General features: G+C 45.4%; 1 protein-coding gene across 5 annotated transcripts; it reads left to right on the forward strand.

The window, feature by feature from the left end:
- Window positions 1-1789: 1789 nt before the first annotated feature.
- Window positions 1790-23081, forward strand: LOC115123072 (nucleoporin p58/p45-like). Of its 5 annotated transcripts, none has more exons than XM_029652367.2 (13): window positions 1790-2205; window positions 3216-3355; window positions 5371-5616; window positions 6773-6932; window positions 7048-7113; window positions 7222-7396; window positions 7529-7608; window positions 7761-7879; window positions 11414-11496; window positions 11598-11796; window positions 20853-20936; window positions 22456-22551; window positions 22646-23081. In XM_029652367.2, the coding sequence occupies exons 1-13, from the start codon at window positions 2135-2137 to the stop codon at window positions 22801-22803; spliced, it is 1677 nt and encodes a 558-aa protein (XP_029508227.1). In that variant the 5' UTR covers window positions 1790-2134; the 3' UTR covers window positions 22804-23081. The 5 variants fall into 5 exon arrangements, with proteins under 5 accessions (XP_029508227.1, XP_029508230.1, XP_029508228.1 ...); XM_029652369.2 differs by lacking the exon at window positions 1790-2205 and adding an exon at window positions 2711-2809; XM_029652370.2 differs by lacking the exon at window positions 22456-22551 and having other exon boundaries at window positions 1791-2205.
- The last annotated feature ends 4441 nt before the right edge of the window (window positions 23082-27522 follow it).

Raw genomic sequence — 27522 nt, forward strand, 5'->3', positions numbered from 1 at the left:
AATACAGATCAACAATTTACATTCTTACATGATTACAGAACAGAACGCAGGTATTAACGAGAAAATACTGAAACAAACAATAAATATTTAAAAAAAAGTAGTACAATTGTACAATTGTAGCCACTCTGAAAAAATCTTATTGTAATGATTGAGGAAAATGTTATTCTGGTTATTGTTCACTAGGGTTAATGTTTTAATAAAATAGTTAAATTCAATTAAAAAGATGTGTAATTTTGGTGAAGAATTTTGGAATTTTTGTTTGTGTATGAAGTATTTGGCAACAAGAATAAAACAACAACAGTGGTCTTGTTATCATTGCAATAGTAACATATCATATCCTTCATGTCAAAAACATAGGTAGTGTTCATAATGGTAAATAAGTATTTTGCAAGGTTTTCCCAAAATTCTGACACACATTCAAAGAACAACAACTTTTTTCACAGAAAACACAGATATCATCAATTGCCACAAATTTGGATATCATAGAATTACATGGATATATCTTATGTAAAATGTTGAAGTGCACTTCCTTAACTTTGTTTGGTATACAGTATTTGTAAGTTCTTAACCGTGCATTTTTCCAGACAATGTCAGGAATAAGCATGTTCCAGAAAAACTTTCCTCTCGGTGTAAGTTGGTTTTGTGAATGAAGAATTTGTCTTATATATTTGTTACAAGATTTCTCAAGTATGCCCACACCTTCCAAACTGAGTTCTGGACAGTGATGTTTCTGACTACCCTGGCAACTTGTTTTTCAAACAGCACCTAGCAACAAATTTAGCTATTTATAAAAATATATTTGAAACTTTTAGCAACTTTTGAAAAGTGACTCAAACGCTAAAATGCATGCATTTTCCCTCTAAATGACACAAAAACGATTTTCTCTGTCACACACTCAGTCACAACGCACGTGCCTGGCTGCAAACGTGCATTGTGAGTGACGTCAGCAGCAGGCCAGCAGCAATTTCAGTAAATCATTGTTGTCTGACTGCAGCAGCAGGGTTCGACGAGCCAAACCCAATGAATATAGTTGCTCACGAATGTTTGATCTTGAACAGAACTTAGAACATCAGTCAACATGTCTCAATCAAAATTGTACAGCCAGAAGTACAGTGGGAGTCTGTACCTGAACAAATGTCAAATCATATTTTTTGCCGAGATGGCCAGTCTTTTTTTTTGCTTTTTCTCGAGATGGCCAGTCAATTTGAATAACGTTGTGTATTCTACGTAATGACGCAGTTTTACGTTATCACGCAATGACATCACAACGTAATTTAGCAACTTTTTGTGCTTCAAGCCGCTTCCCCTGAAAATGAGTTGACAACGCTGGTCCTGGATCAACTTTGTGATCATTACCAAAGCTAAGATGAGTTTTCATTAGTGTAGTTAGACCACTGGGAACGGCTTTGATCACATTAATAAACTCTCTGAAAGGTATTGGAAACTATTTTGTTCATATGTGAAAATATTACCCTTGTTGTCGAAAACATCAAGAACAAAGTCAATATTCCTCTCATGCCAGCTGGGGCAGAACAATGACTTATTCCTTAAGTCTCAGGCCTTTTTTCTAAAGCTCCGACGTGAAGAGCACTGACGTCAAGTCGGAGTACGTTCTTTGCCATTTTACTGTAATATTTATTAACACAAACATAATTTAAAAACCGTTCTCAAATTAGCAAAACACTTTTTTTTCTCAACATATTCACACACATGATGAGAAATGTACATTGTGGTCATTACCACTATCAAACGCTAGATGTCCTGACATGACCGTCCAATCTGCTAAATCCCCCAGACACCACTGTTCTAGTAGGCCAATGTAACTGGAAAATATAGCTCCACTCCCGGTGAAGCGCGGAACGGAAAACAGAACCGGTCCAGACGGAACGTTAACATTTTAGTGCTGGTTTTGTGCATAAATGACAAAGTTTCCGATCTTTGTCAAATGTTATACGTTACTAAGCGTGTGAGTTGAAATAGCCGAATAGTGGTTATTATTTTAGTTTACCATGATGTCAGACTGGGCCTCCATGCGGGTGAGGGGTTTTTTATTATCCAAAAGCTAGTTGCTAACTAGTGAACAATCGGCTAACAAAAGTTATATCAAGATATTGGCCTGTTGTTATAAAAGAAGATGTCAGGCTTTAATTTCGGGTCTGGATCCACGAACACTGGCGGAGGGTTTTCGTTTGGAGGCACTGCCAGGTAAGAAGTGTTGGCCACGGCTCACGGAAATTAGCTGATTTATCTCGATTTATTATGTTAATTAACTTACCCAGCATGGATTGTTACCAACTGGCTAACTAGGTAGTTAACTAACGTCAGCTATCCAGTAGTAATCGTAATAAACCCCACTGTTAAAATTGTGACGTTCCCTAACTATATTAGATTAAAGAAGCATAACGTTACTACTTAGTCCAAGGACCTTCTTTAGCTACATGCTGTGTGTAAATGCCGAACTGTCTCTGGAGTGGAAGCCAAAACAGCCACATACGCCATCTAAACGCGAGTCGATTCTCAATTGCGGTACGGTTCTTAGAAACATAAATCTCTCTACTTTCATATCACAGCAATAATTTCACAAATGCAAAATACACACATACTGTACACTGTTTTAACTGTTGCAGCGACATTTTTTTTCAGTGACAACATAATTGTGGCACCTGTCTTCCGTTTTACACAGACGTTCAGAAACGCAGATAGCTAATTAGTACAGGTCTTCCTCATTCACACAGGTCGTCTGTCTTCCGTATGTTTACCGTAAACAAGCGCAGTAACATGGACATGTGGGAATCCTAACCCTATAAAGGTTGTATCACTTTAACCTTTTTTTGTTTTTAGAAAAGTATTTCAAGCTGATATGAAAGATAAGGACCTCATGCTTCCAAAACCATGACTCGTATGTGTAATATAATATGGAACTGAGAGTCATGATCAACTGCTAACTACCACATGTGCTATGGATGAATCAACTACTTGCGTTTCTCTTCTGAATGTGTGTGTTTGCTAGAGAGGGAGGCTGTGTGATTGTTTGTAATCAGTGTGAGTTTTAGACTTGGGGCTTTGCTGTCATCCTTACTGTACCCATTCAACATCAAAACAGATATACATTGTTTGTGACAGTGTCATAAAAACTGTAATATAACAGGTGAGGCATATTTGCATAGTAATATTTTGTACTTCTCACCTCCCTCATTCTCACCCCCTCTCTCTAGTACCCCAGCTGCAGCAGTTATGGGTGGCTTTACTCTGGGTGGTACAGCCTCCACCACCACCACCTCTTCTCTGGGCCTGGGGGGGTCCCTGTTCGCACAGAAACCTACTGGGGGGTTCTCCTTTAACACTCCTGCCTCAGGTAGGTACACACACGAGGTCGATTAATTAAGAACGATTTCAAGTTTTCGTAACGATCAGAAATCGGTATTTTTGGACATCGATGCCTTTCTTAAAATCAATACACAAGTATATATTTTTAAATTGCATATTTAGTTAATATTGCCTGCTAACATGAATTTCTTTTTTAACTATGTAAATTGTGTCACTTCTCTTTCAACTGAGGGTAATGTTATATGCAGCAGTTTGGGCCGTCTGGCTCGTTGCAAACTGTGTGAAGACTATTTCTTCCTAACAAAGACAGCCAACTTCGCCAAACGGGGGATGATTTAACAAAAGTGCATTTGCGAAAAAAGCACAATCGTTGCACAACTGTACCTAACCATAAACATCAATGCCTTTCTTAAAATCAATACACAGAAGTATATATTTTTAAACCTGCATATTTAGCTAAAATAAATCCAGGTTAGCAGGCAATATTAACCAGGTGAAATTGTGTCACTTCTCTTGCGTTCATTGCACGCAGAGTCAGGGTATATGCAACAGTTTGGGCCACCTGGCTCGTTTCGAACTAATTTGCCAGAATTTTACGTAATTATGACATAACATTGAAGGTTATGCAATGTAACAGGAATATTTAGACTTAGGGATGCCACCTGTTAGATAACATACGGAACGGTTCCGTATTTCACTGAAATAATAATTGTTGTGTTTTCGAAATGATAGTTTCCGGATTCGACCATATTAATGACCTAAGGCTCGCATTTCTGTGTGTTATTATGTTATAATTAAGTCTGATTTGATATTTGATAGAGCAGTCTGACTGAGCGATGGTAGGCAGCAGCAGGCTCGTAAGCATTCATTCAAACAGCACTTTCGTGTGTTTTGCCAGCAGCTCTTCGCAATGCTTCAAGCATTGAGCTGTTTATGACTTCAAGCCTATCAACTCCCGAGATTAGGCTGGTGTAACCGATGTGAAATGGCTAGCTAGTTAGCGGGGTGCGCACTAATAGCTTTTCAAACGTCACTCGCTCTGAGCCTTGGAGTAGTTGTTCCCCTTGCTCTGCAATGGCCGTGGATTTTGTGGAGCGATGGGTAACGCTGCTTCGAGGGTGGCTGTTGTCGGTGTGTTCCTGGTTTGAGCCCAGGTAGGGGCGAGGAGAGGGACGGAAGCTATACTGTTACACTGGCAATACTAAAGTGCCTATAAGAACATCCAATAGTCAAAGGTATATGAAATACAAATGGTATAGAGAGAAATGGTACTATAAATACTATATTAACTACAACCTAAAATATCTTACCTTGGAATATTGAAGACTCGTTAAAAGGAACCACCAAGAACCACATGTTCTGAGCAAGGAACTTAAACGTTAGCTTTTTTACATGGCACATATTGCACTTTTACTTTCTTCTCCAACACTTTTTTTTTTTTTGCATTATTTAAACCAAATGGAACATGTTTCATTATTTATTTGAGGCTAAATGGATTTTTATTGATGTATTATATTAAATTAAAATAAGTGTTCATTCACAGTATTGTTGTAATTGTCATTATTACAAATACATTTATTTTTAAATCGTCTCATTAATCGGTATCGGCTTTTTTTGGTCCTCCAATAATTGGCATCGGCGTTGAAAAATCCTAATCGGTCGACCTCTAATACACCACACACACACGTTTTTACGACTGTCTGTCTATCTCCCTCTGCAGACCTGCCTCATGCTTGTTTCTTTCACCCACGCACAAAGAAATACACAGACATCACCATAGGTGTAGGTGATTATTGTAGTTATGGAGTTGTGTTCTTGTTTCACTGCAGGTGTTGCTGCCCCCACTAAAGGCCGTACGCTAGGCAAATGTTCTGTCAACGTAGCGACACATCGGTCATGACGTCCACGTCTACCATTGGCTGATCCCAATTTGAGCCTTAGCATGACAAACCAATAGTAGCAGTCTCTGCAGATGAATTCGTTCTCGTTGATGTCATACGGTTGAATCTACCTTTAACCCAGCTCTTTCCTGGTCTCTCCCAGGTGCCCCAGCAGCCTCTACCACGGGCTTTAGTATGGCCTTCAATAAACCGTCTGCCTCGGCCCAACCCTTCTCCCTCACTGCTGCCTCCTCGGCCCCCTCAGGGGCAGGACTGACGCTAGGCTCCGTCCTCACCTCCACCGCTCCACAACAAGGAGCCACAGGATTTGCTCTCAACCTAGGGGGTGTGGCCCCATCCACAGGTCTATCGTTGGGTTCCAGTATGTTCTCTAACATGGCTCCTACTGGTTAGTTGGTTAGTTAACTACATCTGTCTGTTCTCTAACAGGACTCCTACTGGTTAGTTAACTACATCGGTGTGTTCTCTAACATGACTCCTACTGTTAGTTGGTTGGTTAACTACATCGTTCTGTTATCTCTCCTTATTTAGAGGTAGTGTATGACCTGTTATCTCTCCTTATTTAGAGGTAGTGTATGATCTGTTATCTCTCCTTATTTAGAGGTAGTGTATGATCTGTTATCTCTCCTTATTTAGAGGTAGTGTATGATCTGTTATCTCTCCTTATTTAGAGGTAGTGTATGACCTGTTATCTCTCCTTATTTAGAGGTAGTGTGACCTGACCTGTTATCTCTCCTTATTTAGAGGTAGTGTATGACCTGTTATCTCTCCTTATTTAGAGGTAGTGTATGATCTGTTATCTCTCCTTATTTAGAGGTAGTGTATGATCTGTTATCTCTCCTTATTTAGAGGTAGTGTATGATCTGTTATCTCTCCTTATTTAGAGGTAGTGTATGACCTGTTATCTCTCCTTATTTAGAGGTAGTGTATGACCTGTTATCTCTCCTTATTTAGAGGTAGTGTATGACCTGTTATCTCTCCTTATTTAGAGGTAGTGTATGACCTGTTATCTCTCCTTATTTAGAGGTAGTGTATGACCTGTTATCTCTCCTTATTTAGAGGTAGTGTATGATCTGTTATCTCTCCTTATTTAGAGGTAGTGTATGACCTGTTATCTCTCCTTATTTAGAGGTAGTGTATGATCTGTTATCTCTCCTTATTTAGAGGTAGTGTATGATCTGTTATCTCTCCTTATTTAGAGGTAGTGTATGATCTGTTATCTCTCCTTATTTAGAGGTAGTGTATGACCTGTTATCTCTCCTTATTTAGAGGTAGTGTATGACCTGTTATCTCTCCTTATTTAGAGGTAGTGTATGACCTGTTATCTCTCCTTATTTAGAGGTAGTGTATGATCTGTCAGTTGTTTTCTTTGTGTGTGTGTCACCTTTCTGGTGATGTAATAGTCTTCGGTCTGTGTCAGTCCACTCTGGGAGGACTGGGGTCAGCATTACGCTTGTATGGGACTAACACGTGTGCGAGCTTGATTCTGTATGTGTGTTTGTGTCATCGGGTTTATTTGTGTTAACTCTTGTGTGTGTTTCCAGGTTTGGCCCAGACCACTCTTGGTTCAGGGGGGTTGACGTTAGGTTCTCTAGTCTCTACTTCGACGGCGATCTCAACAGCCCCCAGCCTTGGACTGGGCGGAGTTGACTTCAGCACTTCCTCAGAGAAAAAGAGCGACAAATCCTTAGGGGCCAGCCCACAGTAAGTACTACTGACTGACACCTGTCTGGACCAATAAGATTCCGCAGTGTGACCAATGACGGATTGCAGTTGCCCCTTATGGTTGTCATAATGAGTTTCTCGCTCTCTCTTTCAGGGACAGTAAAGCGTTGAAAGATGAAAACTTGCCTCCAGTCATCTGTCAGGATGTAGACCATTTCCAGTAAGTGAAGAAGTCGTGCATCGTCATGTGCGTGTGTCTACGCACATCTCTAACACGGTGGTCATGAATATCCATTGTGTTGACGTGTGAGTTTCTACCGTCCTGTAGGAAGTTTGTGAAGGAGCAGAAGCAGGTTCACGAGGAGATCAGCAGGATGTCATCTAAAGCCATGCTGAAGGTTCAGGACGACATCAGGAGTCTCAAACAGCTGCTGTCTGTCAGCGCCTCGGGACTACAGAGAAACACCCTGGCTATAGGTCACCTGAAGATGGAGGCTGCGCTGGTACACACACTGAAGTCACATTGTCCTTTGAGGAATTCAGGATCAAAACTAAATTGCCCTTAGTGTTGCTGGGCTTGATAGTGGGGGTCTCCCTGTGTGTGTGTGTGTGTGTGGGTGTGTGTGTGTGTGTAGGAGTTGAAGAATGCAGACATAGCTCTACGGACTCAGAAGACACCCCCTGGACTCCAACATGAAAACACAGCTCCCTATGAGTGAGTAGTCCCATCATCGTCACCCCCCCTGAACTTACCTTATCCTTTAGATCCACACAGATTCATCTACTGCATTTTATCCCTAATAAGTTGAATCCTGTCTCTCTCTTCTGTCATTCTCTCTTTCTGTGTCTCTCTGTCTTTCTCTCTAGTTATTTCCGGTGTTTAGTGGATCAGTTTGAGGTCCAGCTGCAGCAGTACAGACAGCAGATAGAGGAGCTGGAGAATCACCTCTCTACACAGGGAAGTGGATCACACATCACACCACAGGGTGAGAATCACCTCTCTACACAGGGCAGTGGATCACACACCACACCACAGGGTGAGAATCACCTCTCTACACAGGGCAATGGATCACACATCACACCACAGGGTGAGAATCACCTCTACACAGGGCAGTGGATCACACATCACAGGGTGAGAATCACCTCTCTACACAGGGCAATGGATCACACACCACACCACAGGGTGAGAATAACCTCTCTACACAGGGCAGTGGATCACACATCACACCACAGGGTGAGAATAACCTCTCTACACAGGGCAGTGGATCACACATCACAGGGTGAGAATAACCTCTCTACACAGGGCAGTGGATCACACATCACAGGGTGAGAATCACCTCTCTACACAGGGCAGTGGATCACACACCACACCACAGGGTGAGAATCACCTCTCTACACAGGGCAGTGGATCACACATCACAGGGTGAGAATAACCTCTCTACACAGGGCAGTGGATCACACATCACACCACAGGGTGAGAATCACCTCTCTACACAGGGCAGTGGATCACACATCACAGGGTGAGAATAACCTCTCTACACAGGGCAGTGGATCACACACCACAGGGTGAGAATAACCTCTCTACACAGGGCAGTGGATCACACATCACACCACAGGGTGAGAATCACCTCTCTACACAGGGCAGTGGATCACACATCACACCACAGGGTGAGAATCACCTCTCTACACAGGGCAGTGGATCACACATCACAGGGTGAGAATCACCTCTACACAGGGCAATGGATCACACATCACAGGGTGAGAATCACCTCTCTACACAGGGCAGTGGATCACACATCACACCACAGGGTGAGAATCACCTCTCTACACAGGGCAGTGGATCACACACCACACCACAGGGTGAGAATCACCTCTCTACACAGGGCAATGGATCACACACCACACCACAGGGTGAGAATAACCTCTCTACACAGGGCAGTGGATCACACATCACAGGGTGAGAATCACCTCTCTACACAGGGCAGTGGATCACACATCACACCACAGGGTGAGAATCACCTCTCTACACAGGGCAGTGGATCACACATCACAGGGTGAGAATCACCTCTCTACACAGGGCAGTGGATCACACACCACACCACAGGGTGAGAATCACCTCTCTACACAGGGCAATGGATCACACATCACACCACAGGGTGAGAATCACCTCTCTACACAGGGCAGTGGATCACACACCACACCACAGGGTGAGAATCACCTCTCTACACAGGGCAGTGGATCACACATCACACCACAGGGTGAGAATCACCTCTACACAGGGCAGTGGATCACACATCACACCACAGGGTGAGAATCACCTCTCTACACAGGGCAGTGGATCACACACCACAGGGTGAGAATCACCTCTCTACACAGGGCAGTGGATCACACATCACACCACAGGGTGAGAATCACCTCTCTACACAGGGCAGTGGATCACACATCACACCACAGGGTGAGAATCACCTCTCTACACAGGGCAGTGGATCACACACCACACCACAGGGTGAGAATCACCTCTATACACAGGGCAGTGGATCACACATCACACCACAGGGTGAGAATCACCTCTCTACACAGGGCAGTGGATCACACATCACACCACAGGGTGAGAATCACCTCTCTACACAGGGCAGTGGATCACACATCACAGGGTGAGAATCACCTCTCTACACAGGGCAGTGGATCACACACCACACCACAGGGTGAGAATCACCTCTACACACAGGGCAGTGGATCACACATCACACCACAGGGTGAGAATCACCTCTCTACACAGGGCAGTGGATCACACATCACAGGGTGAGAATCACCTCTCTACACAGGGCAGTGGATCACACACCACACCACAGGGTGAGAATCACCTCTCTACACAGGGCAGTGGATCACACACCACAGGGTGAGAATCACCTCTCTACACAGGGCAGTGGATCACACACCACAGGGTGAGAATCACCTCTCTACACAGGGCAGTGGATCACATCACACCACAGGGTGAGAATCACCTCTCTACACAGGGCAGTGGATCACACACCACACCACAGGGTGAGAATCACCTCTCTACACAGGGCAGTGGATCACACACCACAGGGTGAGAATCACCTCTCTACACAGGGCAGTGGATCACACATCACAGGGTGAGAATCACCTCTCTACACAGGGCAATGGATCACACATCACACCACAGGGTGAGAATCACCTCTCTACACAGGGCAGTGGATCACACATCACACCACAGGGTGAGAATCACCTCTCTACACAGGGCAGTGGATCACACACCACACCACAGGGTGAGAATCACCTCTCTACACAGGGCAGTGGATCACACACCACAGGGTGAGAATCACCTCTCTACACAGGGCAGTGGATCACACATCACACCACAGGGTGAGAATCACCTCTCTACACAGGGCAATGGATCACACACCACACCACAGGGTGAGAATCACCTCTCTACACAGGGCAGTGGATCACACATCACACCACAGGGTGAGAATCACCTCTCCACACAGGGCAGTGGATCACACACCACAGGGTGAGAATCACCTCTCTACACAGGGCAGTGGATCACACACCACACCACAGGGTGAGAATCACCTCTCTACACAGGGCAGTGGATCACACATCACAGGGTGAGAATCACCTCTCTACACAGGGCAGTGGATCACACATCACATCACAGGGTGAGAATCACCTCTCTACACAGGGCAGTGGATCACACCACAGGGTGAGAATCACCTCTCTACACAGGGCAGTGGATCACACATCACACCACAGGGTGAGAATCACCTCTCTACACAGGGCAGTGGATCACACATCACACCACAGGGTGAGAATCACCTCTCTACACAGGGCAGTGGATCACACACCACACCACAGGGTGAGAATCACCTCTCTACACAGGGCAGTGGATCACACATCACACCACAGGGTGAGAATCACCTCTCTACACAGGGCAGTGGATCACACATCACAGGGTGAGAATCACCTCTCTACACAGGGCAGTGGATCACACATCACAGGGTGAGAATCACCTCTCTACACAGGGCAGTGGATCACACATCACAGGGTGAGAATCACCTCTCTACACAGGGCAGTGGATCACACATCACAGGGTGAGAATCACCTCTCTACACAGGGCAGTGGATCACACACCACACCACAGGGTGAGAATCACCTCTCTACACAGGGCAGTGGATCACACACCACACCACAGGGTGAGAATCACCTCTCTACACAGGGCAGTGGATCACACATCACACCACAGGGTGAGAATCACCTCTACACAGGGCAATGGATCACACATCACACCACAGGGTGAGAATCACCTCTCTACACAGGGCAGTGGATCACACACCACACCACAGGGTGAGAATCACCTCTACACAGGGCAGTGGATCACACACCACAGGGTGAGAATCACCTCTCTACACAGGGCAGTGGATCACACATCACACCACAGGACTCCTGACTTGACACTCTGTGTTTGTTGTGTGTCTCTCTTCATACTGCATGTGTAGATCTGTCTCTGGCCATGCAGAAGTTGTACCAGACGTTTGTTTGTCTGGCTGCTCAGCTCCAGTCAGTACACGAGAACGTCAAGGTAAGTCCTACAGACCGCTAACAACATCACCTTGACCAATCACCAAGAGCTATATATAAAGTATTTAGAATGAAGCGATTGGGGTTCTTCCTCTATGGTAGATCCTGAAGCAGCAGTACCTGGGATACCGCCGGGCCTTCCTGGAGGACTCCACTGATGTTTTCGAGTCCAAGCGGGCGGCCAGTAAGAAGTGGAAGAGCGCCCCACGCATCACAATCGGTCCCGCCCCGTTCGGCAGTGTCCCTAACGCAGCAGCGGTCGCCATGGCAGCCACGCTGAGCCAGCAGCAGCCCGGCCCAGGTGTGAACTCCGCCTTCAAGTTCTAGAACCCTGACCTTTCATATTTGACCTTTCACCTTACCAACCCCTCAGTCTGACAGAGGGAGGGGGAGGAGGGAGACTGAGGGGTGGAGTGAGAAAGTGGAGAATGAAAAGCAATGTAGCCAGTGCCAAACATTTAGTTTAGTTTCTTTTCTTTCTCTGGAAAGGGGGAGAGCTGGAGGATTGGAGGAAGAAAACATGAAAGGAGCATAGCCAGCGCCAAACCATTTTTAGTCATTTCTTTCTGTGGTTTGGCGCTAAATGTGTCAGAAGTTACCAGAAGTGTCTCTAGCAGGCTGTTTGTTGAAACCGCCTGTCCATAAACCTAGCAACCATTTATTCATCAGGTAGTCTAGTGGTTAGAGCGTTGGGCCTGTAACTGAAAGGTCGCTAGTTGGAATCTGACCCTACTTGATAATGCCATTCCCTGGCTGTGATTCTACTCTGAGGGTGTCTCAGGGAGAGTTGGGATCTATATATGAAATGGAACAAACCTAAGCATCCACCAAATGATTATTATATTCAGATGGCTATGCTTTTCTTCTCTATCTCTATCTCTCTCTATCGATCTATATCTAAAATAGAAGCACTTAACATGATCTCAGTAAGGCTCTTCCTCTACTGGAAACAAGGAGAGATGGGACCTGAAGGACGAATAAAGAAGTGTAGAGGGTTCAGATTACTGGACACACTGGGGTGTTCATTCACAGCTCTCAGATCTGTCCCAGACAGACTAGAATCCCTTCAATAACCTGGAGGCTGAATGTCTTATCGGTTCAGTCTCTATTTGAAGATAGTTTTAATGATGGTGCTTTGTGGTGAAGCTGAATTAGTTTGGTTTTATTGAGAGTAACACATCGTATAGTATGTGGTGCTGCCAAGTGAGTGTTCTGGCATCCTTTAGGAGTCCAATCGCTTTAGTTCCAAAACTGAGCCTCAACTTGTTTTTTTTGGGGGGGGGTGTTGTACCAACTGGTTTAGATGAGGACCGTGTGTGCGTGTGTATGCCTTGATGCACACTTACAAGTTAGACCGACGTGTCAGTCTCATTCCAGGGCCGAGTGTCTGCAGGTTTTCTGTTCTGCCTGATTAGTTAATTGTCCCGGTGTCCCAGGTCTAAATCAGTCCCTGATTAGTTATTTGACCCGGTGTCCCAGGTCTAAATCAGTCCCTGATTAGTTATTTGACCCGGTGTCCCAGGTCTAAATCAGTCCCTGATAGTTATTTGACCCGGTGTCCCAGGTCTAAATCAGTCCCTGATTAGTTATTTGACCCGGTGTCTCAGGTCTAAATCAGTCCCTGATAGTTATTTGACCCGGTGTCCCAGGTCTAAATCAGTCCCTGATAGTTATTTGACCCGGTGTCCCAGGTCTAAATCAGTCCCTGATAGTTAATTGTCCCGGTGTCCCAGGTCTAAATCAGTCCCTGATTAGAGGGCAACAATGAAACAAGGCAGTGGGACTGGCTTCAAGGTCCAGAGTGTAATTTGATGGGTGTATAGCCTAGTGTTACAAACATAGTGTTACTCACTGCAGTGGTTCCCTACTCCGTTCCTTCAGTGCCCACAACAGTACGCTTGTGTTGTAGTCCTGGACACCAGATTCTACTGGTCAAGGGCTTGATGAGTAGTTGACAGGTAGGATCTGGTGTGCTTGTCCGGGGACATGACAGAAATATGTACTGTTGGGGTACCAGAGTGGGGGAACACTGACTTACTGTACAGGTCATGCAGAAGAGGTTGTTTTCTGTGTTCATTTCACTTAAAGATTTGAAGTGTTAATGAAATTAATCCCTTTTTGTAACCATGGCAGCTTCTTAAAGTTACCATGGAGTTGTCATGGCAATAATAGCAGGCTCTGGTTACCAAAGTGGCCAGATGTATTGTATGTATGTATGTATGTATGACTTTATTTGCATTGTAGATAGAACATTGACTGACTGCCGTAGCTGGTAATGGTCATTGGGTATAACCAGAGTATCCCAACCAGGGTTTCCTAACCAGGGGTACTAGGACTATCCACAGGGGGTACTGGAGGAAGACTCATGAGACCATAGAGTTACTGGTCAAATGCATGAGGGGGTACTTCAGGGGTACTCCGGGCAGAACACAATTCAGTTGGTGGTAAAGTACCCCAAAAAGGTTGGGATCCACTATTCTAAAACACGTGTCAAATTCATTCCATGAAGGGCCGAGTGTCGGGGCTTTCACTCCTCCCTTGTACTTGACTGATGAATTAAGGTCCCTGATTAGTAAGGCACTCCTCTCACAAGGTTGTCTGGGTCTTCATTGAAAGGAAAAAATCAGACACACTAGGCCCTCCATGGAATGAGTTTGACACCCCTGGTCTAAATACACACTTCTACCTGACAGTCCATCCAACTTTGAATGTATCACTGTGTGTTCTCCATTAACCTTTTGAGAGAATGATTTATCAGTATTTCCTACACACACTACTTAACACTGGCGGTTGGTCTACCATGCAGGCCTAGCTGGCTCCAGGAAATGGATAGCAGAGGGGCTGATGCCCTTCTGTACAGACAGAACCTAGTTTTCTTTAGTTTCATTATCTATTCAATAGAAGGGCTTCAGTATTACATCACTCACTAGTTTATCAAGGGAGAGACCGTGATCTTGCTGCTCGTATCGACTGCTTGGGGAAGGCCAGTGGGAACATTGGTGCCAAGAATCAGTATTTTTCTGTATTCTGAGTGACAATTTGTGCTCTGAGATAATCAACTGCTGCTCTGACCTGTCTGTCCACCCTCTCACGCTAACCTTCCAGAACCACTCTGAAATATTCTAGAATGAGTACATAATGTGGAACTGGAACTCTGATTGGTTCTGGAACTCATAGGGCTGCTGCAGATGGCAGACTCCTGTTAGTGTATAACAGTGATGGCTAACAGGACTATGATGAATCTTGGGCCTTTTTGAGGGCTTCAATGAGATCAGAAGACTGGTAGTGGTTGGACTGACTGGCTGAGACAGTCCCTCCACTCAGTGTACGGACTCAGGGCTAGCTACATAGAGCCAGGGAGCTGCTCTGGGATGTAGTATGTACAACACTGATGTTATTGGCTGGAGAGGTGTAGTTTCCCGATTGGATTACTTTACTAACACAGATGGCAGTACTGGGGCCTGTTCTGGATGGTTTGACATATTTTATATATATATATATATATATATATATATATACATACAGTTGAAGTCGGAAGTTTACATACACTTAGGTTGGAGTCATTAAGACTTGTTTTTCAACCACTCCACACATTACTTGTTAGAAAACTATAGTTTTGGCAAGTCGGTTAGGACATCTACTTTGTGCATGACACAAGTCATTTTTCCAACAATTGTTCAGACAGATTATTTCACTTATAATTCACTGTATCACAATTCCAGTGGGTTAGAAGTTTACATACACTAAGTTGACTGTGCCTTTAAACAGCTTGGAAAATTCCAGAAGATGATGTCATTGCTTTAGAAGCTTCTGATAGGCTAATTGACATCATTTGAGGTGTACCTGTGGATGTATTTCAAGGCCTACCTTCAAACTCAGTTCCTCTGCTTGACATCATGGGAAAATCAAAAGAAATAAGCCAAGACCTCAGAAAAATCAATTGTAGACCTCCACAAGTCTGGTTCATCCTTGGGAGCAATTTCCAAATGCCTGAAGGTACCACGTTCATCTGTACAAACAATAGTACACAAGTATAAACACCATGGGACCATGCAACCGTCATACCGCTGAGGAAGGAAACGCGTTCTGTCTCCTAGAGATGAACTTACTTTGGTGCGAAAAGTGCAAATCAATCCCAGAACAACAGCAAAGGACCTTGTGAAGATGCTGGAGGAAACAGGTACAAAAGTATCTAAACGAGTCCTATATCGACATAACCTGAAAGGCCACTGCTCTAAAACCGCCATAGAAATGCCAGACTACAGTTTGCAACTGCACATGGGGACAAAGATTGTAGTTTTTGGAGAAATGTCCTCTGGTCTGATGAAACAAAAATAGAACTGTTTGGCCACAATGACCATCGTTATGTTTGGAGGGAAAAAGGGGGAGGCTTGCAAGCCGACGAACACCATCCCAACAGTGAAGCACGGGGGTGGCAGCATCATGTTGTGGGGATGCTTTGCTGCAGGAGGGACTGGTGCACTTCACAAAATAGATGGCATCATGAGAGAGGAATATTGCATGGATGTATTGAAGCAACATCTCAAGACATCAGTCAGGAAGTTACAGCTTGGTCACAAATGGGTCTTCCAAATGGACAATGACCCCAAGCATACTTCCAAAGTTGTGGCAAAATGGCTTAAGGGCAACAAAGTCAAGGTATTGGAGTGGCCATCACAAAAATTGTGGGCAGAACTGAGAGTGTGTGAGAAAGGAGGCCTACAAACCTGACTCAGTTACACCAGCTCGGTCAGGAGGAATGGGCCAAAATTCACCCAACTTATTGTGGGAAGTTTGTGGAAGGCTACTCGAAACGTTTGACCCAAGTTAAACTATTTAAAGGCAATGCTACCAAATACTAATTGAGTGTATATAAACTTCTGACCCGCTGGGAATGTGAAGAAAGAAATACAGGCTGAAATAAATCATTCTCTACTATTATTCTGACATTTCACATTCTTAAAATAAAGTGGTGATCCTAACTGATCTAAGACAGGGAATTTTTACTAGGATTAAATGTGAGGAATTGTGAAACTCAGTTTAAATGTATTTGGCTAAGGTTTTTTGATACACTGCAGATTTTGCAGGTTTTCCTACTTACAAAGCATGTAGAGGTCTGTAATTTTTTATCATAGGTACACTTCAACTGTGAGAGATGGAATCTAAAACAAAAATCCAGAAAATCACATTGCATGATTTTTAAAATGATTTTAGCATTTTATTGCATGACATAAGTATTTGATCACCTACCAACCAGTAAGAATTCCGGCTCTCACAGACCTGTAGTTTTTCTTTGAGAAGCCCTCCTGTTCTCCACTCATTACCTGTATAAAAGACACCTGTCCACACACTCAAACAAACAGACCCCAACCTCTCCACAATGGCCAAGACCAGAGAGGGTGTAAGGACATCAGGGATAAAATTGTAGACCTGTACAAGGCTGGGATGGGTTACAGGACAACAGGCAAGCAGCTTGGTGAGAAGGCAACAACTGTTGGCCCAATTATTAGAAAATGGAAGAAGTTCAATCACCCTCGGTCTGGGGCTCCATGCAAGATCTCACCTCGTGGGGCATCAATTATCATGAGGAAGGTGAGGGATCAGCCCAGAACTACACGGCAGGACCTGGTCAATGACCTGAGAGCTGGGACCACAGTCTCAAAGAAAACCATTAGTAACACACTACGCCGTCATGGATTAAAATCCTGCAGCGCACGCAAGGTCCCCCTGCTCAAGCCAGCGCATGTCCAGGCCCGTCTGAAGTTTGTCAATGACCATCTGGATGATCCAGAGGAGGAATGGGAGAAGGTTATGTGGTCTGATGACAAAAATAGAGCTTTTTGGTCTAAACTCCACTCGCTGTGTTTGGAGGAAGAAGAAGAAGAAGAAGAGTACAACCCCAACAACACCATCCCAACCATGAAGCATGGAGGTGGAAACATCATTCTTTGGGGATGCTTTTCTGCAAAGTGGACAGGACGACTGCACCGTATTGAGGGGAGGATGGATGGGGCCATGTATCGCTTGATCTTGGCCAACAACCTCCTTCCCTCAGTAAGAGCATTGAAGATGGGTCGTGGCTGGGTCTTCCAGCATGACAACGACCCGAAACACACTGCCAGGGCAACTAAGGAGTGGCTGCGTAAGAAGCATCTCAAGGTCCTGGAGTGGCCTAGCCAGTCTCCAGACCTGAACCCAATAGAAAATCTTTGGATGGAGCTGAAAGTCCGTATTGCCCAGCGACAGCCCCGAAACCTGAAGGATCTGGAGAAGGTCTGTATGGAGGAGTTGGCCAAAATCCCTGCTGCAGTGTGTGCAAACCTGGTCAAGAACTACAGGAAACGTATGATCTCTGTAATTGCAAACAAAGGTTTCTGTACCAAATATTAAGTTCTGCTTTTCTGATGTATCAAATACTTATGTCATGCAATAAAATGCAAACTAATTACTTAAAAATCATACAATGTGATTTTCTAGATTTTTGTTTTAGATTCCGTCTCTCACTGTTGAAGTGTACCTATGATTAAAAATTACAGACCTCTACATGCGTTGTAAATAGGAAACACTGACGATTTTGCAGGTTATTAAAGACTTGTTCTCCCCACTGTATATATATGCGCATGCAATAAGGCCCGAGGGGGTGTGGTATATGTCCAATGTACTACGACTTAAACACGACGCAACCTGGAGTGCATGGACACAGTCCTTAGCCGTGGTATATTGGCCATATACCACAAACCCCCGAGGTGCCTTATTGCTATTCTAAACTGGTTACCAACGTAATTGGAGCAGTAAAAATTAGCTGTTTTGTCATACCCGTGGTAAATGGTCTGATTCACCACGGCTGTCAGCCAATCAGCATTCAATGCACGAACCACCCAGTTTATATTTATATATTAAACCAATGCTTGTTATTGTTGATGCATATATCTGACACTAAATACTATTGTGTGCCTTTTGAAACTTGACATATATGAATAATTGTTTGCGCTGCATTTTTTCCCTCCCTCGTGGAATCTTGAACCATTTTGGAGAACTTATCAAATACAACCATAGCAGCTAGGAATTAACAGTCGGTTGTGTCCTTCAACTGTTTGTCTCGTTTATGTAAGTGGAATTGCTTTCATTTGACAATAAATTTGTTTTTAAAGGAGCGACCTTGTCTTTGTTTCTTTTTGACTGGTGAATCACTCATTTTAGAAATCCAATTGGATTTCAGAGAATTAACTAATACTATAGCGGAGGCTGAATCTCTAAAATCCTATTTGAGAACCGCTAAAAAGAAACAAGACTGGTGCCCTGAGATTTGAGTGAAGGTCCTAACTGCCATGTTTCTATCACATCTACTTTAAGGCAATTCCATTGTAAGGGTGATGCTGAGACTCTGATTTTTCCAAAATGGATGTCAAACAAAAACCATTGATTGCAAAGTTAAACAAACCATACAACTCTCTGCACAAGGACGACTTAACAACTTCCACCATCTCCACTGTTCTTCAAGTACAGGGCATTCGGAAAGTTGACTTTTTTTGTGTGTGACTTTTTCCACATTTTGTTACGTTACAGCCTTATTCTAAAATGTATTAAATTGTTTTTCCCCCTCATTAATCTGTACACAATACCCCACCAATAATGACAAAGAAATTTAAAAAAAAATGTTTGAAATTTTTATTTAAAAAAAATACAAAACTGAAATATCACATTTACATAAGTATTCAGACCATTAACTCAGTAAAAAGTACTTAGTATCTCCCATTCTTCTCTGCAGATCCTCTCAAGATCTGTCGGGTTGGATGGGGAGCGTCGCTGCACAGCTATTTTCAGGTCTCTCCAGAGATGTTCGATCGGGTTCAAGTCCGGCCTCTGGCTGGGCCACTCAAAGACATGTCCCGAAGCCACCCCTGCATTCTCTTGTCTGTGTGCTTAGGGTCATTGTCCTGTTGGAAGGTGAACCTTCACCCCAGTCATAGGTCCTGAGCGTTCTGGATAAGGTTTTCATCAAGGATCTCTCAGTACTTTTCTCCGTTCATCTTTGCCTCGATCCTGACTAGTCTCCCCGTCCCTGCCACTGAAAAACATCCCCAAAGCATGATGCTGCCACCACAATGCTTCACCGTAGGGATGGTGCCAGGTTTCCTCCAGATTTGACGGTTTGTATTTAGGCCAAAGAGTTCAATCTTGATTTTATCAGACCAGAGAATCTTGTTTCAAGTGGGCTGTCATGTGTCTTTTACTGAAGAGTGCCTTCCCTCTGGCCACTCTACCATACAGGCCTGATTTGGTGGAGTGCTGCAGAGATGGTTGTCTTTCTGGAAGGTTCTCCCATCTCCACAGAGGAACTCTGGAGCTCTGTCAGAGTGACCATCGGGTTCTTGGTCACCTCCCTGACCAAGGCTCTTCTCCCACGATTGCTCAGTTTGGTTGGGCGGCCAGCTCTAGGAAGTCTTGGTGGTTCCAAACTTCTTTCATTTTAAAAATGATTGAGGCCACTGTTTTCTTTGGGACCTTCAATGCTGCAGAAATGTTTGGTACCCTTCCCTAGATCTGTGCCTCGACACAATCCTGTCTCGGAGCTCTTCAGATAATTCCTTTGACCGTGGCTTGGTTTTTGCTCAGACATGCACTGTCAACTGTGGGACCTTATATAGACAGGTATGTGTGCTTTTCCAAATCATTAAAAATCATCTCAGTTTTGAGTCTTGTAGCAAAGGGTCTGAATACTTATGTAAATAAGGTATTTCTTTGTTTTTATTTGCAAACATGTCTGAACCTGTTTTCACTTTGTTCTTATGGGGTAATGTGTGTGGATTGAGGGGAGAAAAACATTATTGAATCCATTTTAGAATAAGGCTGTAATAATATGGAAAAAGGGAAGGGGTCTGAATACTTTCCGAATGCATTGTCAATGCGTTTTTGTGAAATGTTTAGTGGAAACTGTTAAAAGTCGTCCTTGTGCAAAGAGTTGTATTGTTTTTAGTTTGAAATCCATTTCAGCAGTCTCAGCATCACTCCGTTTACCGGGGAATTGCCATTTACCATTTGATCTGTGAAAATCAACCCACAGTCTCATAGTTCCATTATCACCAATAAGCAGCCTATCAGTAGTCATTAGATATATCAAGGGGAACAACTTAGATGTGGCCATAAGGTTAGTGTTGGGATGGGAGTCTGAGAAGACTACTGGAGTCTAATGTAATATAGAACCGCTGATCCACAGGGCCCTGAGATGTTACTCTGTTCACACACAGTCTATACCACCACTGAACGTTGCAGAGGAGAGGGGGGAACTTGACTTCAGTAACAGACTAACAGACTGTAGTACAGAGGAGTAAGCTATGTTCTCTCTGTCTGTCTCAGGGAGACAGGCGCCCCTGGGGTCTGGCTTGGGAAACCCCTTTGCCCCAGGAGTGGGCTCTAGCACGAGCTCATCGGGCCTTGGAGGTAGTACCTGTCTTTTTACATTAGTCTGTATCATCCCCATCCATCTACCTCTCATCCTCCTACTTTTTACTATCCCTCTCTTGATCTCTTTATTTGTATCTCTCTAACTTCTTCTGTTCCTCACCCTTTGTTCCTCACCATCTCATCCCCCCTCTTGTGTAAGACAGGTGGCAGTATTAGGGAATGTATCTGAGTTTTTAAGCTCTTCACTATCTAGGGCTGAAACAACAGTCTGCCTGTAGCTGGGGTCTGGTGTGGGTCTCTCTGCTTTACTCTCTTCATTGGATACCAGCTGCTCTTTCCTCATTGGTCTACTTAGTATACCCCGTTTGGATACCAGCTGCTCTTTCGTCATTGGTCTACTCTCAGTAAACCCTGTTTGGATACCAGCTGCTCTTTCGTCATTGGTCTACTCTCAGTATACCCTGTTTGGATACCAGCTGTTCTTTCGTCATTGGTCTACTCCTAGTATACCCTGTTTGGATACCAGCTGCTCTTTCCTCATTGGTCTACTCTCAGTATACCCTGTTTGGATACCAGCTGCTCTTTCCTCATTGGTCTACTCTCAGTAAACCCTGTTTGGATACCAGCTGCTCTTTCCTCATTGGTCTACTCTCAGTATACCCTGTTTGGATACCAGCTGCTCTTTCCTCATTGGTCTACTCGTCAGTATAACCTGTTTGGATACCAGCTGCTCTTTCCTCATTGGTCTACTCTTAGTATAACCTGTTTGGATACCAGCTGCTCTTTCCTCATTGGTCTACTCGTCAGTATACCCTGTTTGGATACCAGCTGCTCTTTCCTCATTGGTCTACTCGTCAGTATACCCTGTTTGGATACCAGCTGCTCTTTCCTCATTGGTCTACTCTCAGTAAACCCTGTTTGGATACCAGCTGCTCTTTCCTCATTGGTCTACTCTCAGTATACCCTGTTTGGATACCAGCTGCTCTTTCCTCATTGGTCTACTCTTAGTATAACCTGTTTGGATACCAGCTGCTCTTTCCTCATTGGTCTACTCTCAGTATACCCTGTTTGTCAGTGAGCCTTTACGGAGGCTTAACTCCTTCTTTTCCTCACACGCCCTTGCAGTTTGTGTGTGTGTGTCCGCCCGCACCCGTGTCCATGAAGCTAAGCTCTTTCCGTCTTGTCATAGCAGCATAGTTAGTGTGTCTGTGTGTCCATGAAGCTAAGCTCTCTCTCTCTCGGTCTGTCTGTCTAGTATGCCACAGCAACACTCATGTCTGTCCTGTCCTGTCCTGTCTGTCTGTCTGTCTCACTCATGTCGTAGCAGCATAGAGTGTGTGTCCAGGAAGCTAAGCTCTCTCTCTCTCTCCGTCTGTCTGTGTCTAGTATGCCACAGCAACACTCATGTCTGTCCTGTCCTGTCTGTCTGTCTCACTCATGTCGTAGCAGCATAGAGTGTGTGTCCAGGAAGCTAAGCTCTCTCTCTGTGTCATGTCGAGGCAGCATAGTTAGTGAATGTCTTACTAAAGCTTGGCTCCCTCTCTCTCTCCTGCAGTATTTGTTGGGGGTCCAGGTTTCGGGGGGGTTGCGACGGGGGGCTCATTTGGTTTCTCCTCCGCCAGCAAGGCCTCGGGAGGGAGCCTGAGCGCAGGTACACACACACTCCTCACCTCATGTCTCAGCAGACACCCTGTGAGCATTCTAAATATGAATAACTCATGTTCTTTCTCTTTTCCTCCCCGCAGGTTTTGGTAGCAGCAGTAGTTCGGGGTTTAACTTCAGTAACCCCGGGCTCAACGCGTCTGCCGGCCTGACATTTGGCGTGTCCACGGGCTTCGGAACGGGAGGTCCCCTGCTACAGCTCAAGAAGCCCCCGGTGGGAAACAAGAGGGGCAAGAGATAGTCTCTCCACCGGTGCTCAAGGGGCAAAGGGAACAGTGGGGTAACAGGATTTGGGGAGGGAAAGCTGATCCTAGCTCTATGACTTCCAGAACTGTCCGTGGGTTAAATGGGTCGCAGTCCATCTTAGATGGATTTGGGGAGGGTAGGTTTATTCTAGATCTGTGCCTAAGGGTGACTTCTAGAGCAGTCCATGGGAGGTGGAGACGGGGGTAACAGTCTGTCCCAGATCTCTATTTTTATATCTGTCAGGGAGCATGGGGGAAGGAGCAGGAGGGGTAGGAGCAGGAGCAGGAGGGAGGGGGTAGGAGCAGGAGGGAGGGGGATGTAGGAGCAGGATGGAGGGAGGAGGTGGGGGTAGGAGCAGGATGGAGGGAGAGAGGAGGGGGAGCAGGAGAGAGGAAGGGTAGTAGGAGCAGGAGGGGGAGCAGGAGAGAGGAAGGGAGGTAGTAGGAGCAGGAGGTAGGGGGAGGAGGGGGTAGGAGCAGGATGGAGGGAGGAGGGGGTGGGATGGGGGAGGAGCAGGAGGTAGGGAGGAGGGGAAGTAGGATGGGGGAGGAGAGGGGGTAGGAGCAGGATGGGGGGTAGGGGCAGGATGGAGGGAGGAGGGGGGTAGGGGCAGGAGGGAGGGAGGAGGGGGGTAGGAGCAGGATGGGGGAGGCGGGGGGTAGGGGCAGGATGGGGGAGGCGGGATGGGGGGTAGGGGCAGGAGGGAGGGAGGAGGGGGGTAGGAGCAGGATGGGGGAGGCGGGGGGGGTAGGGCAGGAGGGGAGGAAGGGGGTAGGAGCGGGATGGAGGGAGGAGGGGGGTAGGAGCAGGATGGAGAGGAGGGTAGGAGTAGGAGGGCGGGATGGAGGGGGGTAGGAGCAGGAGGGAGAGAGGAAGGGTAGTAGGAGCGGGATGGATGGAGGGAAGGGGGGGTAGGAGCAGGATGGATGGAGGGAGGAGGGGGTAGGAGCAGAGGAGGGATGGAGGGGGGAGGGAGGGGAGTAGGAGCAGGGGGGGTAGGAGCGGGATGGATGGAGGGAGGAGGGGGTAGGAGCAGGATGGATGGAGGAGGGGGCAGGAGGAGGAAGGGCAGGATGGGGGGGGGTAGGAGCAGGATGGAGGGAGGGGGGTAGGAGCAGGAGGGGAGAGGAAAGGGTAGTAGGAGCGGGATGGAGGGGGGTAGGAGCAGGAGGGAGAGAGGAAGGTAGTAGGAGCGGGATGAGGGAGGAGGGGGGTAGGAGCAGGATGGATGGAGGGAGGAGGGGTAGGAGCAGGAGGGGTAGGAGCAGGAGGGAGGAGCAGGAGGGAGGAGGAGGGGGGTAGGAGCAGGAGGGAGAGAGGAAGGGTAGTAGGAGCGGGATGGATGGAGGGAGGAGGGGGTAGGAGCAGGATGGATGGAGGGAGGAGGGGGGTAGGAGCAGGAGGTAGGGAGGGGGGGTAGGAGCAGGAGGTAGGGAGGAGGGGGTAGGAGCAGGATGGATGGAGGGAGGAGGGGGGTAGGAGCAGGATGGAGGGAGGGAGAGGGGGTAGGAGCAGGATGGATGGAGGGAGGAGGGGGTAGGAGCAGGATGGAGGCATATCTAGCTAGTAACTAGTTTCAACAAACAGTTCAAACCGATCAGCACATTTGGAGAAGTTTCATTACCTGTGTTTTAAATGTTAAACCTTTATTATTGTTTCATCGCTGGGTTTTTTTTATACGCTGTGTGTGTGTGCGTTTGAGAGAGAGAAAGAGTGTGTGTGTGCGTTTGAGAGAGAGAAAGAGTGTGTGTGTGTGTGCGTTTGAGAGAGAGAAAGAGTGTGTGTGTGTGCGTTTGAGAGAGAAAAGTGTGTGTGTGTGCGTTTGAGAGAGAAAGAGTGTGTGTGTGTGCGTTTGAGAGAGCGAAAGAGTGTGTGTGTGTGCGTTTGAGAGAGCGTGTGTGTGCGTTTGAGAGAGAGAAAGAGTGTGTGTGTGCGTTTGAGAGAGAGAAAGAGTGTGTGTGTGTGCGTTTGAGAGAGAGAAAGAGTATGTGTGTGCGTTTGAGAGAGAAAGAGTATGTGTGTGCGTTTGAGAGAGAAAGAGTGTGTGTGTGTGCGTTTGAGAGAGAGAAAGAGTGTGTGTGTGCGTTTGAGAGAGAGAAAGAGTGTGTGTGTGTGCGTTTGAGAGAGAGAAAGAGTGTGTGTGTGTGCGTTTGAGAGAGAGAAAGAGTGTGTGTGTGTGTGCGTTTGAGAGAGAGAAAGTGTGTGTGTGCGCGTGCAAGGGAGAGAACTTGGCCATGCTGAATGTCCCACACAGCCCTTCATACAAGTTAGAACCTGAAAGGGATTGATCATAACCATAATTGGAAATAACCTCTGTACCGGAACTGGTGTTAGTCAGTCAATAGATCACGGTCTTATTGTATGGTGGGTGGAGGGTGATCCTATTGCTGTCTGTTTTCCACTTGTCTATTTTGATTCTCTTGTCACCAAATAGTGATGCCATTAGCTTTTCTTTTCATCTGAGGTGAAGAAGGTGAACTTGTATTTTCAAACAGAAGTTTAATAATAAAAGTTATGTTGATGATTCTTTGCCTTGGTATGACTGTGTTATTGTTGAAATGTTTCTCTTCTGAGCAGACAGGCTGTCCATGTATAAACGGAAAAGACTAAATGGGATTCTTGGGATGTCTAACTCTGACGTCAACCCATTGATGTTTAAATGTAAACTGTAAGAGTTAGGGCACAGATGGAACAAGAAGCTATGGTTAATTATGAATATATTAGTTATAAACAAGGATGAAGGTTTAGTTATAAATGTCTGGTTAGGGTTTAGGGTAGGGAAGTCACAAGGATGAAGGTTTAGTTATAAATGTCTGGTTAGGGTTTAGGGTAGGGAAGTTACAAGGATGATGAGGCAGCCTATAGGAAGGTCAGACACTGCCAGGACAACAACCTCTCCCTCAACGTCAGCAAGACCAAAGGAGCTGATTGTGGACAACAGGAAACGGAGGGGCGAACACAACCCCATATACATCCATGGGGCTGTGGTGGAGCGTGTCGAGATCTTCAAGTTCCTTGGTGTCCACATCACTAAGGAATGAACAATGTTCACACACACCAACACAGTTGTGAAGAGGGCACGACAGCGTCTCTTCCCCTTCAGAGGGCTGAAAAGATTTGGCATGGGCCCTAAGAACCTCAGTTCTATTGCTGCACAATTTAAGAGCATCTTTACTGGCTGCATTACGGCTTGGTATGTCAACTGCAAGGCACCCAACCACAAGGCGCTACAGAGGGTGGTGAGTACGGCTCAGTACATTACTGGGGCCTAGCTCCCTGCCATCCAGAGCCTCTTTACAAGGCGCTACAGAGGGTGGTGAGTACGGCTCAGTACATTATTGGGGCCAAGCTCCCTGCCATCCAGAACCTCTTTACAAGGCGCTACAGAGGGTGGTGAGTACGGCCCAGTACATCCCTGGGGCCAAGCTCCCTCCCTTCCAGGCGGTGTCAGAAGAAGGCCCAAACAATTCAGACTCCAGCCACCTAAGCCATAGACTTCTCTTTGTATAGTAAAGAACAGAATCTTGGAGGATTGAATAGTTGTAAGAGTTGTTGCCCTGTCTCTTTCTCTGTGATGTCATTCTAATGGGATCCATAAAGAACAAAACCCTGTCTCTTTCTCTGTGATGTCATTCTAATGGGATCCATAAAGAACACCAGCCTGTCTCTTTCTCTGTGATGTCATTCTAATGGGATCCATAAAGAACACAACCCTGTCTCTTTCTCTGTGATGTCATTCTAATGGGATCCATAAAGAACACAACCCTGTCTCTTTCTCTGTGATGTCATTCTAATGGGATCCATAAAGAACACAACCCTGTCCCTTTCTCTGTGATGTCATTCTAATGGGATCCATAAAGAACACAACCCTGTCTCTTTCTCTGTGATGTCATTCTAATGGGATCCATAAAGAACACAACCCTGTCTCTTTCTCTGTGATGTCATTCTAATGGGATCCAGAAAGAACACAACCCTGTCTCTTTCTCTGTGATGTCATTCTAATGGGATCCAGAAAGAACAAAACCCTGTCTCTTTCTCTGTGATGTCATTCTAATGGGATCCAGAAAGAACACAACCCCATCCTCAAACATTTACATTATAAGGTGCAAAGTTATGGGCAAAGACACAAAACATCCACATGAAATAAAATCTTTTTCTTGATCAAATAACATGGAAAACAATTACTTTTTGTGCAGTATTAATCTAATTTACCATCCTTACAATCCACTCAATGTACGCTGGTCATCTAGGTTTGTACCTGTAGATTTTCCATCACCACCAATTCAAAAATGGTGGTTTGTGATGATGTGGCTTAGTTGCCAGGGTTGTAGGTTGGATTCCCACAGGGGACCAGTATGAAACTGTTTGCACTCAGTACTGTAAGTTGCTTTGGATAAGAGTGTCTAATAAAATGGAAAAGGAATTCATAAAACATTTTAGTTTTCACAAAGTATTTCAAGAAACTGGAAAACGTATCAAGCAAGTTTTTTAAATATTCCACAAGTATTATTAGATCAACTGTACTAGACCTTCACTACCCGTTATTCGTGTATTTGTTCCTCGTGTCACTATTTATATTTTTTTATGATATTTATCTTTAACTCTACATTGTTTGGAAAAGGACCCGGAAGTAAGCGTTTGACGGTCTACACCTGTTTACGAAGCATGTGCCAATTACAATTTGATTTGACTTAAGAGTGCGTTCGTAAATTCA

The sequence above is a fragment of the Oncorhynchus nerka genome, linkage group LG6 (assembly GCF_034236695.1).
Source record: "Oncorhynchus nerka isolate Pitt River linkage group LG6, Oner_Uvic_2.0, whole genome shotgun sequence".
NCBI classification, from domain to species: domain Eukaryota; kingdom Metazoa; phylum Chordata; class Actinopteri; order Salmoniformes; family Salmonidae; genus Oncorhynchus; species Oncorhynchus nerka.